Source organism: Sander vitreus, chromosome 16 (genome assembly GCF_031162955.1).
Source record: "Sander vitreus isolate 19-12246 chromosome 16, sanVit1, whole genome shotgun sequence".
Classification (NCBI taxonomy): domain Eukaryota; kingdom Metazoa; phylum Chordata; class Actinopteri; order Perciformes; family Percidae; genus Sander; species Sander vitreus.
In genome coordinates this window covers 10,866,377-10,879,057 of record NC_135870.1, presented here as the reverse complement: position 1 = coordinate 10,879,057, position 12,681 = coordinate 10,866,377, and the positions used below count along the sequence as shown (strand labels likewise).

Sequence of the window (12,681 nt, the reverse complement as noted above, 5' to 3'; positions counted from 1 at the left end):
CAAACCCACAAAACTTTATCTTAAGTTCTAGTGGAGTTTCCAGAGATACTGAAAGGTTGATTTTGGGGGGAAATGTGTGTAAAATAATGAACAAAACACCTAGAATATTTGCATCCAAAACATATGGAGTCCTTGGGTTTGAATATTTCACTCATATAGCTTTGATAAAGAGTTGGAGTGCGTTTTTCAACCTTAATAGGGAAATATAAGAGGAATACCCTGTCCTGCAAACAAATGGAATTTGCACGGAGATGATTTCTTGGATTAAATAGATACAGAAAGGCAATATGTTACTTGAATAGTTGCACATTCTTTTATCAAAACAACCAATTTGCAAACAATAGAAGTAGTCATTTATATTATGTCTGCTGCTTGTGTAACTATATGAAAGCAAAGCAATATGTTTCTTTAAATCCCAGTGCTACCGATGTCTCTGATTGGACAGCTGCCAGCATAGACCTCATAATGGCAAATTTTTGTGTAACTGTCACTCTCTGTCACTGCCTTCCTTAAATGGCCCATTGTTGCTTTCATAAAGCCAGTATTATTATAGTCTAGACAGCACCATCAGAATACTAAATGTATCATATGACACTTGAAAAGGAAGAATAGAAACTAGAAAAGGGATTATTTTCACAGCTCAAAAAGAGATTTGATGATGAGATCACTTATTTTTCACTTTATTACATGAAATACAATCAAATGTCTGAAGAAACATGTAACATTACAATAATTTATTGTTTTATATACATGATAATAAAGCATAGAGTGTAGATAATGTATAAAGTGAAATCAGTAGTTTCATGCTTTTAACAACATATGATACATAGCGTAATATAAACTTTAAGTTATTGACACATGACTCACCATAAAAACATTGACAGTGTGCTCCCTAAATTCGCCCAACAGTGCCATCTGCTGTTTCTACTGCCAACAGATGAAGTTATGAGTAAACCAGCATATTACAGTTGGAGTTATTGTACTATTGCGTTATCCACTCTTACTTTTAATAGTACTTTTACTGGATTAAAAAAAAAAAGTTATGCACAGCAGGAGGATACCAATTTATTGAGAACTATAGTTTTTTTTATTGAATCAATCAAAACTCATAATTACCAGCTTGCACATGCAAAAAAACTGAATGAAACAGTCAGTCATGCTTATTCCAACTTTCTAACTAATAGTTTATCTGGTTTAATTGTGTGGTTTTAAATTATTTTAGTAGTCTCTAGTGCAGGTGCTCAAGGGATGGCAATCAGAAATGACTGTTAGCTGTTGGTGAACTCATAATTGAGAGGGTGAATAATTATGAACTTCTTGGCCTCTCAGTATAAGTTAATAAATGTTTTTTTTTTTAAATAACTCAAAGCAGTTTTATTTCAGTGACATATTTAATATTCCTGGAATTTCTCAAGATGTTTTGTTGTTGCATGATCCTACAGCAGGATCTTGTTGTCTCGCATAAAAAATAAACCAACAAATATTTCAGATGGCACTACCTGATACTGCCCTTTGACTATAAGTGACTCATCCTGTTGTGTTAAGGTCATCCTTGGTCGCATATATGTAACGAGGCAGAGATACTCTCCCATGTGTGATGTGTGTGGGGCTTTTGACCTGACAATACCCAGAGGAAACCGCCAACCTTTTCAACACAAAATGTTACTTACCTGTGTGGACTCCTTATCTGTCCTCATTGATCTCTTCCTCCAGCAATCTGTCTGTCAATACTGTCATGAAAGGGATCAGTCAAGTATGAGAATTTCACACCGCCACACACGTGGGCGCCTCACTGTGTTTGAGGACTGCTTAATTCACACTGTTGACATTTCCAAGGGGATAAATACACTGTAATAAACTGTACCGATAAATGATGTGGACTACGCATAACAAGCTGGCATATGCCGCATTGTTAGATTCTTGTAACTGAACACACGACAGGTGTTGTCTGCAGCGAAAATATGAATTATCATCGTTCATGACCTGTGTTCTTTCGCAACTTCTGCGTCATTTCCCCTGCTCTGAAAACAAGACAATGTTTAGAAAACTGCAAATGAGTACATCTTATTTGTAGCTGCACATTAAATGTCACAAAGCTCTTAAAATATAACCTCTACAGACACAATATAAGAATTAAAAAATTAATTAAACTGGTGTTGCATACAGGTCAGGTATGTCTTCAAATGTTGTATGAAGTCAGTTTTTGGGATCTCAGAATAATCTACATCACATGGCTTTTTTATTCTGTTCTGCTCTGATTCTAATCTGCAGGTTGCCCTCACCCTTTGAATTAAACATTCATTGGTTAATCTAGACTATGGTACATTTAATACTGTAGGCTACTTCATTACAGTTTAGAGGAGCTTGTACTGTAATTGGCTAACTGATTTATGCTACTTACTTAATACTACTTCTCCATTATATTTCAGAGAGAAATATTGCATGTTTTACTATGACAGCTGTGCTTTGTAGTTATTTTGAATCTTAAGATTTAAAATAAACACATTAAAATGTTGGTAACATGTTAATGCATCAGTAATATAATCCCATAATATATAATAATGTAACATTCTGAAAGGGGGCATTCTGTATGAGTACTTTTGATACTTTTTAATACTTCTATACTTGTTAAACTTTGAATGGACTGAAAAGACTTTCACGTGTAACAGAGTATTTATACACTGTGACATTCCTAGATGTGGAAAGTAACTCAGCAAATGTACTTTAAGTACTGTACTGAAATGGATAATCCAGTGATTTAGTATTGCAGTTCCATAAAGTTGGGAGTCTCACAAGAGACAGATTAAAAAAAAAAAAAAAGGTAAAAATTAAAGAGACCTGATGAAATTAAACCACAATGCCATAGTATGAGTCAAGCTCCCAAAAAATGGATCCTGGATCCTACGTTACCCATAGTGCAACCAATAGCATCTTTTTTTGGACCTTCAGTGCCTGGTAAATACCAAGTTTGTAACACAGGCTTTCTGTTAAAGATTGTGGCCACTAGAGGGGGCCACCACTATAAACGTTTAGATGAGTTGTAATTGCTGCTTGAACAATCAACCTATGGGAGCCTTTTTCGGGCGAGGACAGTCTCTATTGTAACCTTTTAATCATCAGGGTTTTTTTTCTCAGACTTAACACTCCTACAGGATACTTAAAATATATTGATACATATATTATAATCATACAACAGGTGGAGAAGTACTAACCATGAATCATGGTTGATGTTGGAATCATATGTAAAAAAAATAAAAATTAAAAAAAAATTATACTTTTGTGGTTACAGACGAGCTGCGCATAGCCTTATCAACTGCCTCAAATGATGTCACTTGAGTCAACGTCATTTGGGGCTGAAAACAACTAAAAGCTACAAGTTAAACTACAAGTGTGAAAATGTAAAAAGTCCTGGGGGTGTGGAGTTGGAAAGCTAACCGCTCCTCATCTCTGCTTCAGGCTTGCTACATTAGCCACTACTAGCATAACACACCCAAATCTCAAATGGAGCAGTCAGCGGTTGATGTATCGTGGGTAATGTTGGCTTAAGGGTTTTGACAAGGAAGAAGAATGAGTGGAATAATAAAGATGATATCTCTGGTTCTGCCGCATCAATTTTGATAGTGTTAAACTCCCTCATGAGTGCAATGCTAATTCGGTGGCAAAGGCCTACTCTTTTTACTCCACTAGATTTATCTGACTGCTGTACTTTTTACTTTAAAGTGCCCATATTATGAAAAAAATCACTTTTTCTGGGATTTGGAGTGTTATTTTGTGTCTCTGGTGCTTCCACACGCATACAAACTTTGAAAAAAAACCCATCCATGCTGTTTTGAGTGAGATACGGTTTCTGAATGTGTCCTGCCTTCAGTCTCTGGGTGAGCTGTTCAAAATCTGCACGGCTTTCTACGTCACTAGCCGAAACGAGGGGCCTAGGGGGCTAACCGTTAGCATGCTAGCTCGTTCTCAATGGCAAAACACTGCTACAACACACACAAATTCACCCTAATCTACAAAATAAATTGTATAGAACTACTTACATGTCCCTGTTCTGCAGGTATTCCACGCAAAGTTGGAAGTGCGCCCTTGTTTAGAAGAAGTCTCCCGGCTAATCCTGCCATGTACAGGCTGAAGTTGGAGAAACAGCTAGCAAGCTCATGTAATCCTTACCTCGCTACTGGACATGTGCGACTGACAACAAAGATGTTACAGCAGTGCGAGGTCTCACTCTGTAGCTAAAACAGACCTGAACACAGGGTGAAAAGAGGAGCTGCAGCAATGTGCAGTACAACAAAAATATGGTGTTTTGTGAAAATGAAACATGTAAACCTATTCTGATACAATCTCAAATTACAATTATGAACCTGAAAATGAGCATAATATGGCCACTTTAAGACTTATAGCATTTAAAACATATCACTGCCCTAGTTGGCTATATTAAGTAGCCTAGTAAACATTTGCTCCACTTCAACCTTCAACATTACAATTCTTCTAAAAGTACACATCAGAAATGCCCCTTTCAATAACAATAATAATATTGTTATTTGAAGGGGCATTTCTGATGTGTACTTTTACTCCTGATAGCCAACTTAATGTACAGTTTGCTTACTTACTACATGATATAAGGCTACTACTTTTTCTTATGTAAAATATCTGAATACTTTAATTATACTATTATACTGAATACTTTCATTATCTATTATATATACTATATTATTTTCCCTACTGAAGCAATTACTCAGAAGTCCCATCCATCATAGTGAAATGACGTTGACCTCTCCCACAATCACCAGCAATCTCTGAACAAACAATGGCGACAATAGCCTCATAATTACATGCTATAGTTAATCAATTGTCATCACGACTTTTTCACCACCGTGGCACTTTTAAAAAAAAACACCCGCTGACGTGCAGCTTGTATCAGGAGGGGGCATTTAACTTTCATCATTAGTCATTTCTATCAAAGGCATCGGGGAGTGTAACTTCAACAAGTCTGCAGCTGGAGCACATTTACCCCACTGCGACGTCGGCTCACACAACAAAATATCGACTATGGTGGAGGTTTTCTAAAGTAAGATCAAGCTGAATAACTTCAATTTAGGATTCAAATACCGGTATTTAGATCTGACCTTTTCTCTGATAACATGGGCGGAGTGTGCTTGTGCTTTTTATGGACTTGCAGACCGGTGTGGCCACTTTTTATTATTCTGGCTACAATACCGTGTGTGTTGTACTGCTCAGAGAGTCCTGCAGCTGTCGTTGGTAAAATGTATCCACGGGGCAACCACTGGGCAGTAGGTAAGATCAACTTCATATTTTAAAAAGAATAATCAAAAATGATATATTTTTAGACGTAATACTGTATTTGCTTGATTTATTTGGTGAATGTGCACCATATTTGGCGATAATATTTAGAGCAAATCATATAATAAAATATTTGAAGCTAACTTAGAACTCCTTGATATGCATGCCAACAAATACAACTAATAACCATAATGTTAATTTAGCCTATTTATTAATTGGACTAATGCAGCGATGTGCCTGCATGTCTCATCTCTGTGTCAGCTCTAATAACTCATACCTTACCTTGTTCATGTAATAGACAGGCTCACAAAATAAATCAATTTCAGTAAATTGAATTACATTAAAGTAATTAATCATACCTCTTTTAGATAAGAAAAATGTTTCATGGGAGAGAAATAATGAATACAATGTGTTTGATCCAGGCTTCCAATGTTGCGAAAGTGAGGATTTTTATTGACAGTTTAATTACAGATTATCATGGCAGTTGTTTGAACCAAATGTTAGACCATGACATTTATTCCAGAACAGTTAATGCATCCTGTTACTTCCGACTCCCCAGGTCACTTGATGGGAAAGAAGAGCATTGAGAGCCTACCTGAACTGCAGGAGACAAACCATGACAGTGACTACCTCACACCCTTAGAAACAGCTGGGGTCACAGAGCGACTGATGGAGGCACTGATGCAACAAAAGAACCAGGAACAGACAACGCCACAGACTGCAGACCGGCTGCTTTGGCTGCAGAGCGGCTGGAGAGAAGAGGACAGAGACAAATATCTCAGAGAGGTTAGTTTGTGGGTTGACAGTGATTCTTCAAATGTTACCATTTTTGGAAATAAGATGTTATCCTTACAGTTATTTCTCCATTATAGATGTCCAACCTGCTTCTTCTGGCTTTGAAACTGCGAGACAGTGAATCCACCTGAATGCAAGACAGTCATCATTATCTACTAAACATGTGCTGTAATCACATATTCACACTGTATATTTTTTCTGCTGTAAGAATACGCTGGAAAGCCAATATAAGTTTATTTAATCAGTAATTTAATATTTCTAATATGTGCATCATGCAGGAGTTTGATTACAGACTGACAGGATAAGGTTATGTTGAATGCATTGAGATGCTGAATAAATTTAACATTGTGATAACTGCATTGTGGATGTCTAATCATGCTTTGCACACCACAAGTGGCCTTTTATTTTTTTTAACACATTCAGTTTTTGTTTGAAAATATATAAAGCTCATAAAGCTTACTCCACCTGTACAGTAACCAGTTTTTACCACCAGATTGCGCACAACATCCATGTTGAGAGCTTCTGTTATTACATTTTAAGTAACTTACCAACAGGGTGAAGCATGAAGAGTTCTCATCATTATAATTACAGATGACAAAAACAGTTTGTGGTCCATTCTGTGAGTTTTGATGCTTTCCCCAGAACAAACAGCAACACACCCCATGTGTATTTAGGACAGCATGATAAAGGAGGACAGGGGCTATTATTAGCCCTCAGGGGTTGCAGACAATAGAAAATGCTAATTGAAACAGTTTGGTTACACATCTTTTTTCTTAAAGCCAAAGGAAAGTGTTCTCTTCTGTGCTCTTTCCTCATTTGTCGCGGATGATTGGCGAACAATAGAGGTACAAGCCACTTTCACCCCGTCATTATGAGTCTAATCCCAGGAGCGAATGGGATAAAGTTTTCAGGAGTTAATGAGGAGGAAATAAGTGGGTTGACAAACTGTGTAAAAACAGAGGGAGGAAGTGGTCGGGGAGTTTAAGCTGCTTCTTTGTCACACCCTCCATTCTTGTCATTAAATTAAATGTTACGGTGGTGTGAAACTTGATACCATAAAGAAGTTAAATGGATTTTATTTAATCCAAAATTGTGTTTACAGTATAATGTGTGGCCCTATTTGTGTTTTAGTCAGCATTTGCAATCTCACTTCAGTATGATATATCAGAATGAAACAGCTGAAAATGTCAACTGGCTTCCCTTCCTCACTAGCTTTGCATTTAGTGTTAAATTTACATTTTCTTGCTTATTTTTCCCAACCTGATAATTGGAATGGAATCCACCACTAAGGGGTGCTGTATTCAATATTTTCCACAATTAGTGTGTGCTGAGCTTCCATGTACTTCCACGCTGCAGCATGATTAAGAATACTTTAAACATTTTTGACAATGTGATATTGGCAGATCAACTACAGGTCATACTATCAACTACAGGTCAACTATTCTGCTGTATTATTTCTTTTCCATCACAGTCGTTCCTGATGTACACACACATATTTTTCATCCTGTCAGACATGTTCCGACAAATCTTCATGTCTCAAATGTGACACGTCAGGGAAAACATGATTAGCCACAATTTTGTTTATAAATTTTACAATATAAAGTTTATTGTGTAGAGAAAGTATTCACATTCGTTAAATCTTTTCATGATGAAGATCAAAAAGTCCAAATGAGGAGAGCTCCAATTACAAAAGTAGAATAAATACTGATGGGTACTAATGGACTTGTTATATTGGCATCATAACACTGGATACGAATGAGATGGGGCTGAATGAATGTAAAACTTTACAGTAAACACAGCATGCAGAGAAGACAAAGCAGAAGAAAAACCAGTGTAAATAATCAGTGTTCATTAGATTTCATATTTTACAGGAATTTCACAGTCAGTGTCACAGACTTTCAGTTAGTTGCCTGTAAGGGTACCACTTTACATTACGTCTCCTTATTTAGCATTTATCAGCAGTATAAAAACATTTAATAAATTGTTTATAACACATTATCATGTAGTTGTAAGCAGCTAAGGCTATTTTAAGTTCATATTAATGTACAATAATTCTCCTATGAAACCATATTTTATACTATTACAACTGTGTCATTCAATATCTGTTAATACTTCAGCCTCCACTTATGGGTGCCCATGAGGATAAATACATTAATAAACACTTATATCTGCTTACAACTTTATTATAGTGTGTTATAAACCATGTATTAATACAACTTGCTAAACAGAGAGAAGTAAAGTGTTACCCTTATAAGTAGGATGTCTCGAATCCTAGATGTCAACTGAAGATGCCACTCTTCCAAAATAACAATCCCGTCAGCATGAGGATGTAGTCAGTTTTTCAAAATATGCAGCATGATGCATTCTGGGTTTTGATGTCCGTTTTGAACCTCCACTCAGCATCACCACGTCTTCCCAATAGACTGAATGTGTTCCTTGGCCTTCATCCTCAGTGAGGCTATACTGGAGTTCCTTGGATCAGCTGAGCAGTGGTAGGCCGGGGGCGGAAGGCACATGGAGCCCATATGGGGCAGGTGGGGGTTCTGTCCCAGGGCTGGGGAGGTGAGGAAGGAGGCCGACAAGGCAGAGGGCATGGAAGGGGGAGGAGAAGGGGCGTAAGTGCCCGGGAGGCCCTGTGAGCCTGTGATGAAGCCCGGGAGGGACTGCAGGGAGGTGGAGGTGGTGATGGGGGTGGAGAGCCAGGGGTCCAGCTGCAGACCAGAGCCCAGGGAGCTGCTGGGAGAGCAGCTGAAGGACAGCAAGGAGGAGGAGGTGTCCTGGAGCTTGATGGAGTTCACCTCCAGCTTCTCCTGCCGACGCCACTTGGCCCGCCGGTTTTGAAACCACACCTGGAAAGAAAGGGGGGTAAATTCAATTAAACTCAAGACAACTTTATTCAGGCAACTGATACACATAATAGATAGGAGAGAGGGGGGGCAAACAAGTTTTTAAAGCTAAAAACAATCAACGGCTTAAAAAAAACTATTGCTATTATATAACCTATTGTTACCTACCTCTACTAACCTATTGTGTGGAAGTATTCAAATATTAATAAATGTGGAGGTTGACAATGTGAAATATAAGTGATGATTTCAGCTATTAAAGGAAGTACTTGGCATTAAATCATAATGCTGTAATCAATAATTAGTGATTGTACAAACATATTTTAAGAAATTCATTGAACTTCCACTTTTGCAGTTTCTTTCAATATTGAATCTCTGATAAAAGCAATAACTGACATCAATTAGAATTCAGCCAAAATAAATAAAATAGCTTTTGCAGTTCCTCCAAATGTAAAACATGCACTGATCCGAACAATGTGATTTCTATCAGTTTTATATTTATGATCCCATAGCAAGTGAAATATCCCTACACACGAAATGATTGTGAGCAAATGAAACTTATAAGTTATCCTACAAATTGTTGCTCTAAATTTCTAATGTATCTCTTAAAGTTGATATAATAATGTTAGATACCCAAAAATAAAGCTTTAATGTAAACATTAAATCTATAAAGATGTCATTAGGGAAATATTCTTTGTTTTTCTTCTATTGTTTTATTTATTTAAAATATTACAAATGTTAGGAGATAATGCAGATATGGCCACACATTTGTGGCCCATTTTTGTTATGCAGCCATCATTACTGCCTGCAGGCCTCCAGGTCAAATATATGCGCGCACAGTGGAATAAAAAGCGATGAAAGCTGTTGTGTTTGGGGACATACCTGCACTCGGACCTCCGGCAGGTTGACCTTTAGCGCCAGCTCCTCCCTGCTGTACACGTCCGGGTAATGGGACTTTTCAAACGCTCTCTCCAGCTCGTGAAGCTGGAAGGTGGTGAATGTTGTACGGTTCCGACGGTGTTTCTTCTTGGGGTTTTCATCATCGGACAGTTTTCCGTCTCCGTCCGGTGATTCCGGGCAGGCCGAGGCTTCAGCGGCGCCGCTGGCACAACCCACACCTGCGGGGAAAGGAGCGTGAGTACCGGGAGAAAAAGCCTGAACATTTCAAGTTTTGTTTAAATATGCGTCCTAAAATCAAATTCTTATCATTTAGGATAAAACGATTTTTTTTTTTTGTGATTTTAAAAAAGATAATTTGTTGTTTTTTGAGGCTTTTTATAATCTGCTGAGTGTTTGCGCACTATGAAGAAAATGACACATAACTCAAGAACGTCTGAAAAAAGTAAACATGTTATGTTAAATGTTTAAAAATGTAGAAACTTAAAGACTACAGATAGGCTACATGGCATGTTGTAAATATATTTTGGCACTTCAATTGAGTTGATGCTGAAAAAACACGTACTGTCAAAACTTTCTGAGGAATGACTTTTCTTCAGTGGGGTCATGATTACATTCCGCTCAGCATCTTTGACCAGGACCTTCTCTGTCATGCTGTAGCAGGCTGATTTGTGGAAGATGGTGTCCTCTTTAAATCCCAGTATCGCCTCTATGCTGTGGACCGTGGACGGGTTGTCCCCCTGGTTCTGCACGGAGCGTGCGGAAGGAGACAGGCGCTCATCCATCATCATCATCACTTGGGAAGTTGATCCAAGAAGCCACATTGGTCGATAAAGTAAAAAAAGATGGTCAAAATAACGCAACTTCTTCTTAACGTATCGCTGCTCTTTGTGTCTGGTAAAGTTGTAAGTTTCAAAGCAGAACCGATTGGAAAACTTGCGCACAAGACGCACAGCAGTAAGTCCGTCTTGCTCAGTGGATATTGAGCATCTTCAGAGGGGGTTTTAAAGTAGTGCCTGCTGTAAGACCCCCTCCTCACGCGGCACCCACGCTGCACGTCAGAGAGGGGACGTCCTGTTGGATTTGGCCCTAAATTTAGGGGTATAGCTGTGCGCCCAAACAGGCACCAGGCGCACACCCTCCCTTATAACTCCTCCCCATCTCAAGTGCATCAGTCAATGCTGGCTCTAAACCTACTTACATAAATCTTAAAACCATCTTTCCACTCCTCCAGATGTCATGTCCATGTCAGTCTGTGAAAAAAGAGGAAGATTAGGGCCCACAGATTAAGGTACAACAAAATCATAATTACATGATTTCTGGTCAGGACAGGGATTGCAAGATGGCAGCTTAATATTTAATCAAAGCGTCAAGATATTTCATTTATTCGAAGAAACGTGTTTTATTGACATAAAGGACAAATCCTTTACACCTCCTGCACCTCCTGACACATGTTGAATAAAAGAGACTTACATACTTTTATAGGCTCATTAAAAATCAATACAATGAATGATTCATAAATCAGACTGAAACAATGAGGAGTTTCTTTAACCAGTTTCTTATCGGTGTTGAGTCAAAGAGGGTAACAATGCCCAAACAATAACAATTTTGGGCTATAACCACTTAACAGCAAACAAAGATTGACAGCAGTGTGGTAATCCTACTTAAGGGGATTACATTATGTTACTCAAAAGAGTTAAAACCCTTAAAACTATTTAGCTTTTCCTAATTACAAAAGGTGACCTTATCCTTTGTTTGCATGAGAGGGGATGGGGGTCAGAGGGAGAGAGGTGCTAACTAAGCACGGTTTTTAATTAACAGCAAAAAATTGTGACTTGAGCACATGCAAAAGTTTATTTATACAGTAAAATAATTGTGTTTTCTTGTGTTTGCATGTGAGGAGCTCTGACGACATACAGAGCATGCTAATAAGTTTCATTGAGTTTGAACTGATTTGATTTTATTGTTAAAATGTGGAAAAAACTAAGCATCTCACTCAAGAGTCTCATAACCTCAATGCTCAGCTGCCGGTTAGCCTTGAAAGTTGCATGCTTCTGCATAAGAACCTCCAGTGTTCACAAAAGCAATATAGAAGACACGGTGTAGACAGAAAATGTCTTGCAGGTTTCTTAGACTTATTTGTGGCAAAATGATTAAAATGTTCTCCGCTCAAATTTAATTCAAAAGTCATTGTTCATCAGTCCAAACAACGTTTCCAAATCTGAGATAGATCATGGTTCTGACCAACTGTATGTCCACTATGATCATTCCAAATAAAAGATAGAAGCTTTAAAGGTCCAATGTGTAGGAATTTCTCCTATCTAGCGTTGAGATCGTATATCGCAATCAACCCTCTCGCACCACGCAGTTCAAAGTATGTATTACAGCTACGGTAGCCTTCACACTTCAAAAAGCCCGTCACTTGCTCTTTTCAATATCCTTTTTCTTTTTCTGGGCGAAGAAGAAGACTCCTGTTCCTGAAATTTGGATTTTGAATACGTGTGGTCCTCCATGTTTCCTTCTTCAAACTTGCCGGGGCCGGGAAGCTACGATACCCATTAGCAGCATTAGCAGAACCTGTGAGTTTATCATGTGACAGCGAAAACGCGAAAGGCGGAGCACTATGTCCTGTATGTCCCTTACCGGCTAACGTATTGCAAGATGGCGCATGAATATGGAGCGTCTACCCCAGTTCATGCGAATGCAAATGTAAAATTTCAAGCCAAAAGGAATACTTGGAATTGATGGTAGTGGTAAATATTCATGAAAAAGGACAAGTTTGTGAAAGGGCAACACAGATTTTGATAATGAACAACTAAACACGTTACACACTGGACCTTTAAAG

At 38.1% G+C, this 12,681-nt stretch overlaps 2 protein-coding genes across 2 annotated transcripts; one reads left to right on the top strand and one right to left on the bottom strand.

Annotated features, from left to right (window-relative positions):
* Positions 1-4,952: 4,952 nt before the first annotated feature.
* Positions 4,953-6,448, top strand: grp (gastrin-releasing peptide). The gene is made up of 3 exons (XM_078271579.1): positions 4,953-5,295; positions 5,861-6,087; positions 6,174-6,448. The coding sequence occupies exons 1-3, from the start codon at positions 5,142-5,144 to the stop codon at positions 6,225-6,227; spliced, it is 435 nt and encodes a 144-aa protein (XP_078127705.1). The 5' UTR covers positions 4,953-5,141; the 3' UTR covers positions 6,228-6,448.
* Positions 6,449-8,498: 2,050 nt separating this feature from the next.
* On the bottom strand, positions 8,499-10,660 carry rx3 (retinal homeobox gene 3). The gene is made up of 3 exons (XM_078272046.1): positions 10,402-10,660; positions 9,822-10,057; positions 8,499-8,945 (listed from the first exon to the last, which is right to left on the bottom strand). Exons 1-3 carry the CDS (start codon positions 10,658-10,660, stop codon positions 8,499-8,501), a joined length of 942 nt encoding a protein of 313 aa, XP_078128172.1.
* Between the last annotated feature and the right edge of the window lie 2,021 nt (positions 10,661-12,681).